The sequence below is a fragment of the Prosopis cineraria genome, unplaced genomic scaffold (genome assembly GCF_029017545.1).
Source record: "Prosopis cineraria cultivar Desert tree isolate PC_DT_omini unplaced genomic scaffold, ASM2901754v1 PC379, whole genome shotgun sequence".
Lineage (NCBI taxonomy): Eukaryota > Viridiplantae > Streptophyta > Magnoliopsida > Fabales > Fabaceae > Prosopis > Prosopis cineraria.
Genome location: NW_026555706.1, coordinates 33,328 through 52,540, shown reverse-complemented (window position 1 = coordinate 52,540; position 19,213 = coordinate 33,328). Strand labels below are relative to the sequence as shown.

At 33.2% G+C, this 19,213-nt stretch overlaps 2 protein-coding genes across 13 annotated transcripts; both read right to left on the bottom strand.

Annotated features, from left to right (window-relative positions):
* Positions 1-5,815: 5,815 nt before the first annotated feature.
* Positions 5,816-18,827, bottom strand: LOC129296666 (uncharacterized). 12 transcript variants are annotated; one of them, XM_054935251.1, is made up of 11 exons: positions 18,693-18,827; positions 18,433-18,502; positions 12,696-12,877; positions 10,872-11,477; positions 10,063-10,692; positions 9,144-9,834; positions 8,858-9,036; positions 8,043-8,114; positions 7,853-7,955; positions 7,292-7,429; positions 5,830-6,430 (listed from the first exon to the last, which is right to left on the bottom strand). In XM_054935251.1, exons 4-11 carry the CDS (start codon positions 11,304-11,306, stop codon positions 6,135-6,137), a joined length of 2,544 nt encoding a protein of 847 aa, XP_054791226.1. In that variant the 5' UTR covers positions 11,307-11,477; positions 12,696-12,877; positions 18,433-18,502; positions 18,693-18,827; the 3' UTR covers positions 5,830-6,134. The 12 variants fall into 12 exon arrangements, 8 of the variants coding, with proteins under 8 accessions (XP_054791223.1, XP_054791224.1, XP_054791225.1 ...); XM_054935254.1 differs by having other exon boundaries at positions 5,832-6,430; positions 10,872-11,047; XM_054935255.1 differs by having other exon boundaries at positions 5,832-6,430; positions 10,872-10,903.
* On the bottom strand, positions 14,334-15,802 carry LOC129296664 (disease resistance protein At4g27190-like). The gene is made up of 2 exons (XM_054935247.1): positions 15,421-15,802; positions 14,334-15,274 (listed from the first exon to the last, which is right to left on the bottom strand). Exons 1-2 carry the CDS (start codon positions 15,800-15,802, stop codon positions 14,334-14,336), a joined length of 1,323 nt encoding a protein of 440 aa, XP_054791222.1.
* Positions 18,828-19,213: the final 386 nt, after the last annotated feature.

The window sequence follows — 19,213 nt, the reverse complement described above, 5'->3', positions numbered from 1 at the left end:
TAGAAAAAGAAAAATGGATAAAAATTACTAAAAGGTATGAGATTTAAACTGATTATATATAACATTCATTAATTGGCATAAAAAAATAATTTAAAGGTAAATAATTTGTGGAACTTAGAGTAATTATGAGCTTTTAACATTTTTCCTGTTGTACTTTGGTAAAAGATATGATCATCTTTTCTTCCTCTTTTTTTATTTTTGGGCTGTTTTCTTTAACTTCAATAGTCCTTGAGATTATTTTTCCTTTAATTCTTTGTTTGGTTGTAATTCTTCATTTTCTTGTAAACTTAACAGTATGGAAAAGAATCACACTATGTTAAGTAGTCTCCTGTGGAAAAGTACATTAATCATATAAGCTTAAATATCTAAATAACTTCTTATTAAAAATTCTCTAAGTATTGTGTGTGTGAGTGAGTGAGAGAGAGAGAGAGAGAGCGAGAGAGAGAGAGAGAGAGAGAGAGAGAGACTGCTATTATTGCCATAAAACTCACTGTCATTTTTTCCCATTTTTATAATGTTATTCTCCTTGTGAAATTCATGTTGCCTTCATCCTTATAAAAAACTCAATAAATCCTATTACTTTTACAAATATATTATGAATGATTTTATACTTCTGATATAATATAATTATTATTAACTATAGAATGATGAGGACAGAATTAACATAGAGGGGAGAATTTGTGAAAATTTGATCACTCATCTAGCTATAAATTTTTTTTTTAATAAAAAGAGGTATTCTTAATACACAATTTAGAACATCTTATCTAGTTATGATCATACGAATGTTAATTGTCAATAGGTCAATATTATAATTATTGCAGGTATATTGATCAGAATTAAAAAGCCAAAAGTGCAAACCTATTATATGTTAAAGACAAAAATTACAAAATAGACATAACTATAAAAAAAAAGCTATCAAAATGAATCTTTACCTTTTTTGGGAGAGATTTCAATGTTGTTCAGCAAGAAACCTCTGGTTTTTCTTTTTTTTTAATTTAAAGAAGAACGAAATAATGAAGAGAAAATGGAAAATCTTCACACTGCAGGATGACAATAATGTAGAATCTGCCACGCAAATTACAACAAAATTTTTAGTTTTAATGACTGAAGAATCATTACAAATGTATAGGGCAAGAGGAAAATTATATAATAATTAAATGAAAGCATATATATATATATTATATATATATTATCTAAAGCGATAATACATGCATTGACCATATAATAAGTTTTTTTTTAGGAAAACATAATCTTTAGTCCTTATAATATCATTGAATTTTGTTTTTAATTCTTATAGTTTTTTCAGTATTTTTAATCCTTATAGGGATTAAAATTATGAAAAAATGGAAATTATAGAGATCTAAAAAATAAATGTCACTCAATCTTTTTGAAACTATAGGGATTACAAACAGTGAAAAAAATTACAAGGACTAAAAACAAAACCTGATAAAACTATAAGGATCGATAATTATGAGTTTCATTTTTTTTCATCTTTGGAATGACATGATATATATGGTTTATACTTGAACTATATATGTTTCATAATATTCTGTTATGACTTATGAGAACAAACTTAAAAGGAAGAGCTTGGTCCCAAATGATGAGTCTTTTAGATGAGAGTGTTCATTGAACTTATAAATAAACCACATTTTTATGTAAAACTTTTCCATATAGGACCCATATCATATTATTAACCCTTAATTTTGAATAAAATTACATGGATAAGTTATAGCGTAAGAAATTTACTATTCATGTTGCAAGTTATTATTAAGTTTTTCTACAATCACAAAAAGTATTTCAAGATCATTAGTTCGTGACGGCCGCAAAAAGTTAGAACCTAGACTTCTCAAAGTTTTAGGTTTCCCATTATAAGGATATTTTTTGCCCACTCTTATTCTATATATGCTGCAAATTTTTCTATTGAGGCTTTGTATATATCCCGACAAATTGTCAACTGTTAAGTTGATTAACTCTCCAAAAGGTTAAAGAAACCAATAAGATTTTAACATATAATTAAATGCTAACATAAGTGAAGCATAGAAAGCATTTAACATTTTAATCAAACTTATTATTGGATAGAAAGAGCTGACAATATTCTACTATTGATGATATCACTGAAAATCATTCTTATGCATATAATGCAAAGAACATAAACATACACAGAGATATAGTTTAGTTATAACACCCTTGATTGTAAAGATTGAAGAAGCAACAATTGATGAGTCTTGACAGTGATTAGTGGATCGAACTTATTGATGATTGGTGAAAGCAAGAAGCCAAACTACTTGAACTCAGAGTGATCGATGAATGAATTGTAAAGAGAGGTATCTGTTTCCGTAGCTTAATTATAATGAGAGCAAGAATCTCACAAGAGTGTGTGCCACTCAAAGATGATCCTTTTAGTCTTTGTTTGGCCAAAAAGAAGAACAAGTTTCATCAATCTCTTCTTGATGTCATAGTCCGTATTCTTTGCTTCTTGCTTTGTGTGTGTGTGTGTGTGCGCGCTACTTTTTGAAATTATTTTATTTCCATTATCAATTCTCTAATGAATTTCAAGCATCCTAAAATACTTTTTCCTTCTTAGGGATCAAGAGTAAGAGGACAAGAAAAGCATAAAGAAGCCATGAAACTTCTTTAATTTATTGAAGATATGCTTTGTGTGTGTGTCCTCTCAAAATTCAGCCTCCTTGATTTGTTGTATTAATGGGATAACTTTAATTTATGCTTACAATGCAGTACAAATTTAATGTACATTTGAACGTGTATTTTATATTTATTAATGGGGATAACTTTAAAAAACTACTGTATCTTGGTTACACATTTATCTAATAGGAACCATTCACACGCTCCAATGTACGTATATCAACGTTAGTTAACATTTATACTCTTTGAAAACAAGTATTAAATTGAAATTTATGTAGTAGGAAACGTGAGTGGTTTATATATATATAGATATATATATATTTCTGTATTTTTCATATAGCCTTTCAAAGTAGGTTAGTTAGCTATCTTCATTTCCCATCTTGTCAACCTTTTTCACAATTACAACTCTCTCTTGTATTCGCCAAGGAAACTTAACGTTATTTACATCAAGCTGGAAAAAAATGAACATTATTGTTGAATAATATAATAATCCTAAGTTAGTTTATTAATTTACATTTTATATATTTTAGTTTAATAATAATGAATAAAAGAGGGTATACAAATCAATAATGAAACAGGTTATTTTTTTCACTGCAAGTCTTGCAACATCACGTGTATTTCCATGGGCTGTAAATCCTTGGGCTGGCATTGTTGTTTAAGCTGTTATTCTGTGAGGCCCAGTATTATACGCCTAGTGCATGACAAAGAAAAGGGACTCATCTGGGATATTCAAAAATCTGTTGAATTTATTCCAAAACCTTAATCAAAGGCCTAATGCATGACAAAGAAAAGGGACTGATCTGGGATATTCGAAAATCTGCAATTCTTGCAACATCACGTGTATTTCCATGTAAATCCTTGGTCTCGCATCGTTGTTTAAGCTGTTATTCTGTGAGGCCCAGTAATATAGGCCTCACGCATGACAAATAAAAGGGACTCATGATATCCGAAAATCTGTTGAATTTATTCCAAAACCTTAATAAAAGTAATTGAGAGCCAATGGGAGTTAAGCCTGGAAAAAAAATATTAATCTTTTATAATATGATTAATTAAATTTTTACTGAGAGAGGTGTTCATATTTAATGTATGTTCATGGCTCAAACAAGATTTTCTCTAATAGGAGGATGCCTATAAATAATAATAAAAAAAGAGTAATTTGAGAATAGCTTCATCTCAAACAAAAATTGTAAAATCATTTTTTGGTAGTGTCACTACTTACTGCACAGGTACTTGACACGATGTTGGGAGTGTGAAACAAACTCTTGAATGTAAAGGCCAGACTTTTTCTTAGTTTTCTTGCAAAAATCGCTTGGCAAATCTTCTCTTTATTGCCTTTTATTCTCTAGGCCTGAATCAATAGAGGGTTAAGCTTATTCAATAACAAATGAGATGTTTTTCGAACAAATAATATTGTAACGTATTTTTTTATAAAATCATAAGAAAATATTTACAACATAATTTGAAAACAAATTATATTTAAAATTATTATAATGTAATTATTTTTTTAATAAAGGGGAGGTGAGCTCCTTGTTCTTCTATCAGTGTTCCTTTCTTCTTCATCACATTAAAACTCTCAATTACCACTGTGCAAGATTGTGTCTAACGGAAAAAGTTAGCCTCTCATAATGAGTAACCAAAAGGGAAAAAAAAAAAATTCTCAACTGCCCTACTTCTTGAAAACAATAATAGTCCATTTCTAAATTTGGTAAAGTAGGAATATCTTCTATTAAAATAAAAACTAGTTTCACTCAAGATATGGAGGTTTAAATGTTGACCAAAATTTAAAAAAATAAGAGTACCAAAATATGTTATTGGAATTGGAGGTAATTAGGACAAGTTATGCTTATTTCATGCTCTAACATGATGCCACAGCAATTTCTACCATCTCCAAGGCAAAGGTCTATCAAAAATAACAAATATTTGCTTGTTTGGGGGGGGGAAAAGGGAGAATTGCATTTAGAGGCCCAGATGGAAAAAAGATGACACTGAGAACCAAAATAACAAAAGGTTAATGATGCACAAGACAAGGTTCAGCGATTTAATTGTAATTGTCTCATGCTAATTTTTTTTTTGTTCTAAGCCCTCATTGCTATTGTAAATCATTTGGGGACCCTGAATGTAATTCTCCCAATTTCAATACAATGTAGACTTTGGTCATTAACAATGCACAAAAAAAATTTAATAAAAACAACACCAAATTTAGGAAATTTCACCTTATATTCCACTGCACATATATTTCCCAGACTTGAGAAAGGAGACAATGGTTAACCTACTTGTTCCTCTAAGCAAAAATGTTAGCATCACATTGCACAGCAATTGGATATTTTTTGGTAAACAAATGCCCTGTCATTGATAACTCGCGAATTACAAATGGCAGATAGTATCAAATATCAAAACTCAATCGAAGTCATGCGCGTAAAGTTTATACTTGCATGTGATAAACCTTTGAACAAAGACAACTATATACAATATACAGCACAAATCTTGCAGCATTATGTTTCATCACCGCCCTTACTTTAAGTATGACATTAATCACAACAGAGAAAACAAAATACAAAGCACACAATAAAATCTTAATTATAAATCAAAATGCTTATCTTTAGCAGCAATGGCTTCCCAACATTCATCTTGTTGAGCCAAAATGTGTTGTTGTGCCTCCAAGAGCTGGCTATGACGTGTCTTAACATTAGCATGTTCGAGTTGTGCTGAGTCAAGATGATTTGGGCTGCCTCTCTAACTCCTTTTGAGCCACTTGCACGGCTAAAGCAGCCTCTTCTTCCTGCTCACAGATAGTTGTAGCTCTTTTTCATGGCATTGAGCTTATTACCCAATCCTTTCAGAAGCTCTAGGGCATGATGAGCTTCAAGATATATCACAACCAAACCTTGGTCTTGATAGACTCTAGCCAATTGTTGTCAAAACCAAGGGTAGAAGCATCCTCCAAGTTTTCTACCATAACCTCTTGTCTGACTCAGTGATTGATAAGGGAGTTCTAGTGGCCAAAATGTTCAAGATATCCAACAACACTCTAGGAAAAGCACAAAATTCGAGTGCTTCGATTCTCTTAGGAAGACGTAGCTGTGGATGACTCTTAAACACCTTTGCAAGCAAGAAAGGCTCAACACCCTCTAATTCATCATATTAACTATCTCTTGCACCCAGGAACCGTTAAAACATATAATCAGTCATGGAGAAAGGAGGCGTCGTCTCTAGAGAAGAAGAAAGAGGTGAAGGTGAAGGCAACTGTGGTGGTAAAACCTGAACATCTAACTTTTTCATGCATATTTAATAGGTCGACCTAACAAAATCATCAAATTATGAAAACAAATATAACAAAAAATTTGCAAAGTAGCATGATCAATAGTAGTGAGATTAGGTGTATGACCTTTAGAATATGAAGACTCTCGTTCTCTTCCTTCCAAGGCACTTAGACTAGCAACCAAAATCCCCACTTCTATTTACTTGGCCACCGTGCCCACTAGTATTATCCCTCAATAGTTCATCAAAACTAGAAGCATCACTCTCTCTAGTGATCTCATCGTCATCAAAGCATGAAGAATTACCTCACATTCATTTTGAACTAGACTCACTTCCTCAGTAATCCCATCACTGGCATGCTCAAAAAAAGTGGTGAGGGGCCCAATGGTTTCAACATTACCATCCTTGCTCGGGACAATAGCAAGTGCATTAGAGTTCTTAGAAACTTGAATAGTATCAACAGCTTCTCGAATCAACTGGTTAGTAGTTCCAACATCATCTTGATCACTTCCCTCTGAATGAAGCAAAGCTTGGATGAAAACTATCCAAAATTAATTAAGATAAACCATTTGTTTCGCCAACATACAAGTCCTTCGTACTATAAAGAGGTGAGTTTCAATCTAAGGATCCTCAAATCCATTACATAATTTCTCACATCTACATAGAACCTACCTCTACCCTAGAAGAAATTGCAGAAATTCCAACAGTCTACTCAATTACAAATAAATAATTCAAACAAAATTCATTGAAAGACATCAAAGAAACTCACCATAAATAGTCTTGGAAGGATAAATGGAAGAGTCTCACTACAAGAAGCAATAACTTTGTCTAGATTTTTTTTTAGAAAAGTACTATTGAAAAGGCTCTATTATGGAATTTCTTGTAGAATTTCTCAAAGAAAATGAAAAAAAATAGTGAGAAATTCTAAGAGAAAAGTGTTAGAAAATTAGAAAGAAAGCACCTGTGTAATGGCGGGGAACTTTTCTTTCAATCAAATCCACGAAAAAGGTTTAGCAGAAATAGGAAAATGGAATGGAATATATAATGAAAATAATTCTGCATCATTTTTCTCTCAAAAATTTGAGAGAAGTTTTCCCTCACATATTTCCAAGAGAAATTCAATAAGTTCTCTTGAATAATGCCAAGAGAAATTTTTCTCTTGGACTTTTGTCCAAGAGAAAGTTCTCTCGGATGTCTAAGAGAAACATTTCTCTCAAGGCTTGTTGAAGCTTTCAATGGCACAAGATTCAATAGAAAATCATTTCAGAAGTTTGCTCAATCAAAATCATCACTGTGGGCAGCACAAAATGGCCACCTATGAAAAATTATGAAGTAATATAGTTAGCAAATCAAATGATGAAATATTTTGTTCAAAGATCATGGAAAGTACCCTGAATAGAAGTCTCAAGCAAAGGAGCATTGATTAGAGGTAAAGGAGCCCCTCTACAAGTGATTTGTGGATCCTCTGGTATCAAAGAACTCACCTCCTTTATGCCCCGTCGGCAACGGCAGATAGTTATCAAACCACCTATCATACCCAAAATAAGAAACCAAAGGAATATTTGCTTCAAAGAAATTTGCTACAGTGATATACCATACATGGAAAGAGAGACACTCGTATTCATAGTAGGAATAACTTGACTATATAGATAGTGTCTAGAGTGATAAAACAAGAACTCAGAGCTAGATGTAATAGATGTGCAAGTCAAAAATAAAGGCTTGTTGAAGAGAGTTTTCTGCAAAAAGTTTGGTTTTGTGAATGATTAGGTTTACATTAAGATTGTTTTCTTTGTAGGTTTTTGCATGAAGGATGAATTAGATGAAACCCCTCCAAAAAGAGGGCTTCTAATTGTCCTTCCAATTGCTCTTGTTTGTAACTATAAAGCCTATTATTTTGGTACTAATGAAGTTTCTTATCATTTACCTAAAAAAAGAGACATTATGATTTTACCTTCCTCTTCCTCTTCCTCTTCAAAAATTTCTATGATTGTAAAAGAACTGCCTTCAGTAGGAAGGGCAATGAGAATGGGACTCATAGGAACCAATGCCATTGGCTGGAAACCATTGATCATTGAGTTAGATTTCCAAGGGGCAAGGAATAAGACAACTATTATATGCCAAAAAGGTTGCAAGAGACCCACCTTTGTAGAATCCAAGGGGCAAGGATGTGAGGTATTTGATGATGGCCCTTCTTTAGGTGTCACTTCAACAACCTACACAAAACTATTGATATGTAAGTTGGATTTCCCTATGATTATAACGCATTGAAAATATATCTTCCATGTGAGTTGAATCATTATAATGTGTACAAGTCAACTAGTACTTGTGGGTCCATCATTATCACTTTATTTTTTCCCCCCTTCTCTGCTGATCAACTCATGCTACTCAAAGAAGAATAAGCATGAGATGTAAGTTCAAGCCATTTAACTTAAATTTATATATCTAATTAGAAAGAACAAAAATCTCATCCTTAGGGATATAAAAGTGAGAGAGTAGATTATGGCCTTGTTGATGTCACATTTCTTGGTTTTAAATCAGTTAATTGATTTTTTGATATAGTTCTTCTTGATTTAAAACCCTCTAGAACCATTGAATACCCTACTTTATTAGTCTACAATATAGATGATTTCTTTGCCTTATTATCCGAAAGCAATATTATTTTTTTACTACTTCTATATGTTATGACCAAGACTAAAACATAGAAGAATATATTGTAAAGAGCTTAGTTAACACATAGGAGTTGTCCTACAGACTCTGAATCATATGATAAATTTTCTATTGTTGGCATCTTTGAAATAATGTTCTCTTCAACAATTTCCTTTGATTTCTTATTTATACCCTTACAAATACCACAGGGAAAAAGAAAAAAGGAAAAATTCTGGTTAAGCTGAACTCATTAGTAAAAGATGACATAAAATGTCTATTTCTATTAAGTTAGTATTTGATATAGATATACCCTTGTTAAGTTTGGTGAGCCAATTGAAGATTGTTGTGTTTCCAAGTCTTGGCTCCCTTCAGCTTTTCTCATACCAAATTGATGGGTATTGAGATGCGAAGAAAGATTCTCGTCTTTTGCCACCTGAACTTTAGAATCTAGATTTCCAAGGCCAACTTGAAGATGTGTAGTACTATTTTCTGCAAGTAGAATTTTCAAAGTTATATTTAACCTTGCACAATAACTTTCAATTTTGAAGAGTGACAATAATTATTGATTTTAAAGAGAGACTTTTCTAAATGCGTACCATAAAAAGAAAAATTAGGACAATTATATACTTCAGAAGATATGCGTACAGCTTGAAAATCAATCCCATGGCAAACATCAACAAGACTAGGAAGTTCCTCAAAAATCAGATAATATAGCTCTGGAAGCACATCTGTCATCACCATCTCTTTCATCTCAACATGTGAAATAATTACATGTTTAAGCTTGGAGGCTTCTTTTATGCTCAAAAACATAAGGTTGGGAAGTATACCAGACATTGAGATAGAGAACAGGTATTTCAACATGTTACAAGACTTAACATGCAGTTCATGTAATTTCGGAAAGCATGGCTCATGAGACAAACGATCACTAGCATTTTCCTCAATATCCTCTCCAACAATGTGAACTAGTTCTTCACAGTCAGATATCTCTAGCTTCCACAACTCAGGCAGACTTCTCAATATGGAGATAGAGAAGACAGTTTTAAGCTTTTTGCATGATGTAATATTTAGTTTCTTAAGATTGTTGAGGCTTAAAATATATTTTGGGCCCTCACATATATTCCTTAACTCACTAAGGTTTCCCAAAGTCAAGTATTCTAAGCTTGATGTCACTGGTTCAAGTCCTTCCCTATTTCTCTCAAACTTCGATTGTGCCAAATTAAAAATGTCTTCTACATTGGAGTAATGTACTGTAAGATCTGTCATAGTTTGTATGCGATTCTCAATTACCTGTAAGTTCCATGAGAGAGAAAATAAATTCCACAGGTTGCCTTGTGACAAAATTTAATCCATAACTAGTCCAAGTTAAAATTAATATACATTGTTGCATATAAATGCATTGGTCAACCTTCTAGCAAATAACATTTTGATACTGAGTAATATCGATCAAATTTAACCCGTTAATTGGGGGGAAAAACAAATACTGAGACTAGAAGGAAAAATTAGAGAGAGTCATACCTTTGAGGTTGTGGAATCACATTGACTTGCATGCCGACCACTCATGAAATTAGTAAAAGATTTAATAATAAACTCAGGAGACATATCCAAAACAATAGACTTTAGAGACAGCCCTGTCAAATAGTAGTTTTGAGGGAAAATGCTGACAAGATTTGGTATAACTTCAAGGTTTAAGCTTTCTAAAACTGGGAAATCAATATAAGCCTCAATATTTTGACTCTCATGAGATGAATCTTCATGATGGCTCGTTCCAAACAAATATTTCAACTTAGGAGCATGAGCGATGGTCACATATTTCAAATGTGTGGGAGATCTAAACAAAGATGCTGGAAATAAATATTCTAGTGTACGGCATCTTGAAACATTTAACTCTTTCAACTTTGAGAATATAGAATTGAAGTTCATGAGAGCTTGAGCGTCTTCCTCATCTGCTACTATGCACTTCAGTTCATGACATTCTTCAATTATCAAAACTTCCAATAAAATCTTTGATGCAATGGGTAGAGCTAGCAATGATACTAAGCGTGAACAACTCACAAGTCTCATTGTTCTAATATTGTTCAGTGGTTGAAGCAAAGGATTTTGAGATGCTTGGAAAGGAGGAATCCCACCTCTTGATGCATCTAATTCCTACAAACATTTAAATATCCTTCATTTAACTCTTGTAAATCATGTATTAGCTAGAATATTTCATTAAGAAAATCCTTTCAAAATCTCAAGAAATTAGGAGTCAAAAATAATTTTGCTTGTCTAAAATTACAAAATTCTATGTAACAAATAGATAAAATGGTAGAAATTAGAAGTGTTACCTTCATAGCTTTCCACTTCAATCGTCCTTCATCTGAACAAACCATCAAATCAGTGAAAGATTCAATGTTGCAATTGTCCAGAACAACCATATGTAGAGACGGCCATGTCAAGTAATAATTCATGGCACAAATGCTAATGATCTTTTGTACATCTCCAAGGCAAAGGACCTCCAAAGCTGGGAGATCAAATTGAAGCTCATCGTTTTGATTCAAATTTAACAAATGATCCTCAAGAGGGTATTTCCCAAAAATATATTTAAGCTCAGGAGCATTCTTGATAGTCAAAAATTTTAAATTTTTTAGTCCTCCAAGTAATGTGGATGGAAATAAAAATTCTAAATCCTTGCAATCCCAAATTTCCAGCTTCTCTAATTTTGGGAAAATGGACTTATAGGTGATCTGATCATTACGATCATCTACATCATTTGTTATCATGTGCTTTAAATCATCCTACTTTTCAATTGTCAATTCTTCCCACATTATCATTGATGCAATGGACAGGGAGAACAATGATAATAAATTTGGAAAGTTTACAAGTTTCATCTTCTTGATATTACGAAAGTGGAACAATTGTCTTTTAATGCATTGAGCTGTATTATATAATCCCTACAAAAAATAATTACTGTTAGATCAATGTTCACCCCAAACAATGATTCTCTTTCAAGGCTTGAGATAATAGTTTAAGATTTTGTTTTTCTATCAAACAACAACAACAACAACAACAAGCCTTTATCCCACTAGGTGGGGTCGGCTACATGGATTGCAAGACGCCATTGTGCTCTATCATTTATTAAGCTTTTAGAAATATTATTAATTAAGAGATCACGTTCAACAACTTCCAAGAGTGTTCTCTTAGGCCTTCCTCTACCTCTCTTAATCGGACTCAAAGTTATATGTTCCACTCTTCTCACTGGTGCCTCCCTTGGTCTTCTTTGTACATGCCCAAACCATCTCAACCGATTTTCTACCATTTTTTCCTCAATAGGTGCCACCCTCACTTTTTCACGTATGTGCTCATTTCGAATTTTATCTTTACGTGTATGTCCGCACATCCATCGTAACATTCTCATCTCTGCTACTCCAACTTTATGCTCTTGCTGTCCCATTAGAGCCCAGCATTTTGTTTTTCTATCAAATTTAAGAAAAATAGCATTCACCTCCCTTATCCTGTGCCCAATTATTATTTCAGGATTTTTCTTTTAATGACCATAACATGCATAATGCATTTTCAAATACTTGAACCACATTAAGACAAGAGTATATCTTTTTATTGTAATGTGTTATCATTTAGTTGTAAATAGGTTTTCTTAGATAGCTGATTGAGTGGCTTTTATTTAGGGATTTATTGATCTCTTTTTCTATATACATGGCTTTTTGTAGTCTTTTGAATAAATGAAATGCATTTATATTTCAAACAACACACATTTATCTAGATACATAAACTTTAAGATTCTAGACACATAATTAAGCAGTGCAACAGAACACTCTTTAAACATTATCAAGTCAACGACATATAGAGGTGTTACAACTACATTCAAATCCATCACATTTTCTGTAAAAGCTTTTTATCACTCATAGTAAGCTCTTCAAGTTTTTATGGTCAATCTACACAATATTAACTATCAAATATCATCAATCATCAATATATCAATGTATATAATAAAATTTATAAGAAGCACCATTCAAAAACCATAAACATACGTCTCATCTTAGAATATATGCTAAGTATGGTACCCTCAATCTAGTATTTTAAATAAGTAGATTTTTGCTAGCTATTCATAATAGAAAACGTTAAACAAAAAGAAAGAGCCTAGTGTAACATACCAGGGGGGTTGTCAGGTCAGCCAATTTCTCCTCCTTAGAAATAGTAGCACTGGCCTTAGTCTCTTCGCTTGTGGCCTTAGATTCATGTGGAAAACAGCATATAGGAGCCCAAGAGCAAGCATGTGCATTAGGATTCGGAAGTGTCTCATTGGCAATATCTGTTGGAACTGAAGATGATGACCCTTGCATTGATGAAGACATGAGTTTGCAATGTTCTCGATAAATGTCAATAAAACTTGGAACTCTAGAGAGCTTCATTTCTTTCATTAAAGGGAGCATTACCACCTGTTCATTTTGATGCAAAACATGGTCCTCCTCTCTATACTGACTAAACATGTATTTCAATTTCTCACATTCACATATGCTTATAACTTCCAAAGGAGGAAGACCTCTAGCAAAAAGAACAGGTAATATCATTTCTAAATTGTCACATCTTGCAATTCTAAGAGTTTTCAATTTTGGGAACAATGAGTCATGACTCTTTTGATCATAACCATTGTCATCACCCACTATTTCATCTTTTGAGCTGTCATTGAAAACTATGTGTTCTAGTGCATGACAATCATTAATTGTTAATTCTTCCAATAGCACTAAGCTTCGAGCAGTGGATAGTTGGAAAATCGATGTCAATGCTACACAACCTTTCAATTCCATGGCCTTAAGGTGACAAAGGTTTAACTTGCCATTAAATAACATGTTCTGCAACTTTAGACAGCTTTTTAACTCCATAGTCTCTAGTTGCTCAAGAAAGCCAGATGGAAGAGAACCACGATATAAATCTTCAATATCCATTTCAAAGAGATGTAGCTCAATCAACTTGGAGAAGGCAATCACATCAAAATAATGATTTCTAGTATCAATTAAGCATTGTATGTCAGGCCAAGAATACATATGAAGGATAATTAAATCGTTCATGCCTCCACATTCCATATGAACAATATCAGGGACAAGATTTTTCCATCTTGTTTCATCATACCCTCCTAATATAAGAAGCTCAGCAGCTCCTACAAGTTGCTTAAAAGTTTCCTCTGAGATTACAGGTCTTAAATCATGTGGAAAGAAGTATCTTGATATTAAACCATACTTTTCAAATTCTTCTAGAAGTTCAATAGAAGATATCTGATATCTTTGCAATGTAAGAGGAGATAAATTTTGAAAATCTATATTTTCATTTATGAAATTCCCATTATCAACAAAATACAACTCTTCTAGTTGCGAGCACCTTTCAATTACTTCAAAAGGATTATTCATTTTAACTTTACATGCTCTTATCTCCAACAATCTCAACCTCTTTAATCCCAAAATTTCTTCTGATAATTCAATGATTGAACAATGATTCAACTCAAGAGTCACAAGACTAGGTAAGTTTCCCAAAATAGAAATGTCACCTAATTTCAAATTCATCAAAGAAAGAGTTTGGATATTCATTAATGATTGAAGTGAGTATAACAATGATGAATCTAAAATTTGTGAGTGAACATAAGTGCATTTTAAATGCAATACTCTGAGCTTTGTCATCTCTATGAAGAATGAATATGGGACCTTCAAATCCTCTGAACCATTTACATTTATTATAAAAATCTCCAAATTCGTGCCATCAAATTGATTGGGAAAGTCTTCAGAGTTCCAAAACAAATATCACAGATTGGCTTCTATAGTTGTCTTAAAATCCATGATCACTTGAATGTCTTTGTCAGCTATCCATAAGGCCACTTCACGAACTAAATCATGCATCTTTACCAACCCATCTTGAAGATTTAATAATAAACAAGAATCCACAAGTTCTTGTATAGCCGCAAGCACTTTGCCTCTTGTTGTACAGTATTTCTCCACTTCCCCAAAAAGCCCTACTCCAATACCAATTTTACTCAAAAGTTCTATAGAAATTTCAAAATCTTTTGGGAAAATAGAACATATCAAAAAGAGTTTTTTGGCCTTCTCATTCTTTAGATTATCATAGCTTAACTTCAAACATTTATAAATCTTCGTCAAATTTTGATTAACATCAATCATTGACTTGGAATTTTGCAAGGTTTTCAAAGCTTCCCTCCAAATTGCTAAAGGCCGATTTCTTAAAGCTCTTGCTACTGCTACAATTGCAATTGGTAAACCTCCACACTGCTTCACAATGTTTTGTGCTATGCCCTTCAAACGACTTGAGGAAGTATTGGCATGTATTAGAAAAAGATTAAATGCTTCCTTATCAACCAGCATATCTAGTTGAATCATCCTTTGACAACCCATTACTTCACAAACATTCAAATTACGACTAATTATCAATACACTACAACCCTTGTGCTGGTGGCTAGATGGAATGCCTATGTCTTTTATAAGATCAAACTCTTCCCATACATCATCTAGTATTATAAGAAGCTTTTCTTTCTTATTAGTAATTCTAGACCATATTGTCTTTGAATGTTCTTTTTCCTTTCCTTCCTCTAATGTTAAATTCAAATGCCTTGCAATTTCACCACGAATCTTTTTGAAATCTGGAGGATTAGACACATCAAGAAGGATGACGCTATGATATTTGGATTCTTCAAGTTTAACACCTACTTCTATTGCCATTGAGGTTTTACCTGTGCCCCCCATGCCTTGCAATCCAATCAAATTGCAATTTTCATCTTCTAATGCCTCCAACAAATCTTGAAATTTAACTTTCTGCTCTCAAAATCAATAAAGCTTGGTAATGAATGGTATTTTAAGCTTGGAAGATCAACTGGACCTCCCACTATGTTGAAACTACATCTTCCCAATAGCTCATCAATCTCCAAAGTCTTCTTTGCCAACTCCTTTCCACTATGGTATTGCCGGTAGCAACTAGGACACAAGCCAAAAAACCATTTCTTCTTTGTTTCTGTGTCAACTTCAATAAGACTATCAGCTTCATGTATCCATTGCTGAGCTTCATTCTTAACTCTTGAAACACCACTAGCATTTTCAATATTTATCTTCACATCCTGTTGTTTTGCAGCAAGTATTTTCTTTTTTCTCTCAAAATTTTCAACATGATTCTCCAAACAACATAAGTAGTGAGCTTCGTTTTTCACTAGATCCACCAAACATTGGAGAATGTTGCTTGGAGCATTAACAGGGAAGGTCAACATCTAACATGCAAATGAGGTTATAGTCAGTCTATCCAACTCTCCAGCATACTAACTATGAAGTTAGTGGATCCACAATATGATCAAAACTTGAAAATCATAGCTACAATGATCTATGATTTTAAGAAGTGGTACATATTAAGATAGATAAGCGGGCAAATCAAAGCAAGAGCAAAATTAACCTAATATCTATCAATCTAAAGATTTACTCCCTCTGGTATGTAACATACTTCCACGAGCTATTGTTGGTCTAAAATGTAGGACATTTTATAGTTTTAAGAAATACCTTTCCATATTAACACGAGTCAATTTCTGATGAGATTTAAAAAAAAAAAAACTGAATTTCCTTAATATGTGTGATGCATGCTGCAAGTATCCTACATTGTGGACCGGAGGGAGTAATTTCATACAATGTTTTGTAGGTGCCTAAGATAGCCAGTAACTCTTAAAGCAAAACCAAAGAACGTAATTGCATGACTAACTTTGAAGCTAATTGCTGCTACTCTTAGATCCTTGCTTTACGCTATGTTTGGTTGGAGGGGAGGGGAGGAGAGGGATTTTAATAGACGAGAGGGGAGGCGACAGGGGAGAGAGGGAGGGGGAGGGGAGGAACCACTTCCCCTAAAATTTTTCCTCTCATCCCTTTGCCAAACAAGGGGAGAGGGGCCCCCTCCCCTTGCCTTGTTTAGATAGGACAAGGGGAGGGGAGCTCCTCCCCTCCAACCAAACAGGGAGTTAAGGAGGGTGATTGGGCATTCTAAGGAGCGCAGGGGGCCTTTACATAGTTCCACAGCAAAAGAATGTTCCGGCACTCATAGATGGGTCATCCAAATTTTAAACAGAAAGACATTTTTCCATAATTTATATGAGAAGAATAATAGTTCATTTCAATGTTAAGTTTGTGAAGTCTCTAAACTTATAAAGAGTCACAAGCCCTCTTGCCCATGCAAACCTTCCCAGCCACGAACCTTAATTCATAATGATGTTTGAACTCCTCAGATTCCCACCATGTTAGGAACCAAGTGTTTCATCACTCTAATTAATGACTGTATTAGGCATACCTAGCTCTATCTTATAATGAAACAAGTGAAGCCCCAAATCACTGAAAAATTTTAGTATCATAATTCATAATCAATTTCAAACTCAAATCAAAGTGTTTACAATTGACAAGGACAAATAATATGCCAACCTCAACCTCAAGAATTTTCTTTGGCAATCATTGCATTTTCATCATGTGTGTCAATAACTCACAACAAAACAGAATAACTGAAAGAAAGAATCATAATTTTGGGAGGTTACTTGTTCCTTATCAAACACCCCCCAATAGGGCTCCATCCAAAATCTTGAACAACCGGACAGCCGTTAAAACATTTCTATTCCTATATCCTGTTACTCGTTTCTTCTCTTCTTTGTTCTTCAATATATTTGGGTTTACTATGTTGTTCATCCTACTCAAGGTAGTAGACTCCATACCAGGGCCCATAAACGTGGTGATATGAATTTTGAGCTGTTGATCATGGCATGTGGGTGATTAAAGAGATTATTTGAGGAATCAAGAATACTTATGAGGAAACGTAGATGTGAGGTTGGCTAAAGAATCCTATAGCCATGAATCCATGATCAAACTAAACACGTTGAAATTCAAGGACATTACATGGAAAGGTTAGAAGCTAGTATGCTGGAGTTAAGTCATATTGCAACTCATTCCCAAGCTATCAATGTCGTCCCCAAGGCATTAGCTCCACTGAAGTTTGAAAGATTTATCAACAAGCAAAATATGTTGGGTATTTACTCCCCAACTGGACAGGAACTGTTGGAGAATAATTGTCTAACAACATAATCCTCATTCAAATTATGATATTTTAAGCTGTGATTCTGGTGCATTAAAGAGCCAACAGGTCTATTTTCCTCAAGTCAACTTTCAAAACAAACTTCATTTCCTTCTTTATATGAAATGGCTACTTCTATTCTTATTTTCTAGATTTTATGGGATACAGTGGACTAACAATTGTTAAAGATTACAAGGCCATGCATGATTTCAAGATTATTTTTATATTATTTTCTTGCCTTTTTCTTACTCCTTACTCATGGAATTCTAGTTGCAAATTGTGGTCATAGTCTCATATATTTATAGCTCTCTTCCTCAAGTAAAATGCAAGAGAAAAATAGTCAAGAACTCCTCCTCTAAGAATTTTGCACTTTTTTTTTTTTTCATTTCCAAGCATGGGTGGTCTGGCCATTGAGAATTTGCAGGCAGGGGAAGAGATGGAGAGGATGAAGATGTGGGAAAAGTGGAACAATGGGGAGCATATTTTAGTAATTTCACATTGACAAAATTATATTTAACATTCAGACGTCAAGTGTAGCATTATATAGATTAGGGTAACATTGTGATTGAAGGCTAAGATTAGAATGAATTAGTGTAGTTTTCACCAAAAGTGTTTTAATAGGTCAATTGATACTAGGTTATATTTAGGGGGACGTAGCACTCTCCTTTAGTTTAATTAAGGAAGTTTTTATTTGTATTACCTTTGTAAAACTCAATATTTTTATAATGACAAAAATAGATAAATAAACAAGATGCTAGTAACATTATGAACACAATGAAATAAGAAACTATTAGAATTACTGACTCTTTCTCCATATACTCAAACACCGTAAGAAGATGCCTTCATAGTTTGCTCTGTTTTTTGGGTATGGAAACTACACACACGCAAAAATACACAAGTCATGTTGATTTGAGACGTTCAAAAATACCAGATATACTTTAGAACATGAAGCTTTTCTCGTATATAAAAACTAGAAGTGTAAACTAAATATACAGAAAAAGTCATATAAGAAGTTGTAATATGAACACAAAATGGAAACAAATACAATCAGAATGCAATTTTACCTCTGAAAGAAGATTTAGAAGGTATCAGAAGCTTTGTTTTTTGGACCTTTATCTTTTGAATTGAGGAAGAACAGAGTCAATGAAGAGAAAAATGGAAGGAATTCCCACTCAAGATAATAAGAGAAAGAAACTTGGATAATGGAAGAGGAATTGGTAGATACAGAACAATTATTGAGTCAATGTCTAAGTCTTCCACGTGATTGCTCTCATGGGACCACTTGGAATACGCATTCCACTAATCCCTTTTTCTTCTGAGACAAGACAAAATGTCACTAGCTTTTTCTTGTCATATTTATTTTAATTTTTTTCCTTAAGATAATTAAAATTAAAACTAGAATGAAAACGAGGCATGACAGCTTGTGAACAATGGGGCAGCTTTTCTTTTATATATATATATAAATTGATATGTTTTAAGAATATGGGAGATTTCAAGCTCCACGTCAAAGAATAATGAGTATATGTGTATATATTATATATATATATATTTATATATATAAGCACTTGTAACTAGATATCGGAAA

What these genes read in the sequence shown, in the direction of transcription:
- LOC129296666 (XM_054935248.1), bottom strand. Translation starts at nt 14,213, where the DNA reads ATGACAAAGCTCAGAGTATTGCATTTAAAATGCACTTATGTTCACTCA. An exon ending in GCTCACCAAACTTAACAAGG is followed by an intron (nt 8,115 to 8,857) that starts GTATATCTATAT and finishes AGTTTTGTGTAG; the next exon opens with GTTGTTGAAGTGACACCTAA. An exon ending in GCCCCTTGGATTCTACAAAG is followed by an intron (nt 7,956 to 8,042) that starts GTGGGTCTCTTG and finishes AATGGTTTCCAG; the next exon opens with CCAATGGCATTGGTTCCTAT.
- LOC129296664 (XM_054935247.1), bottom strand. Translation starts at nt 15,802, where the DNA reads ATGTTGACCTTCCCTGTTAATGCTCCAAGCAACATTCTCCAATGTTTG. An exon ending in TAGTTTCAACATAGTGGGAG is followed by an intron (nt 15,275 to 15,420) that starts GTCCAGTTGATC and finishes TGGGGGGCACAG; the next exon opens with GTAAAACCTCAATGGCAATA.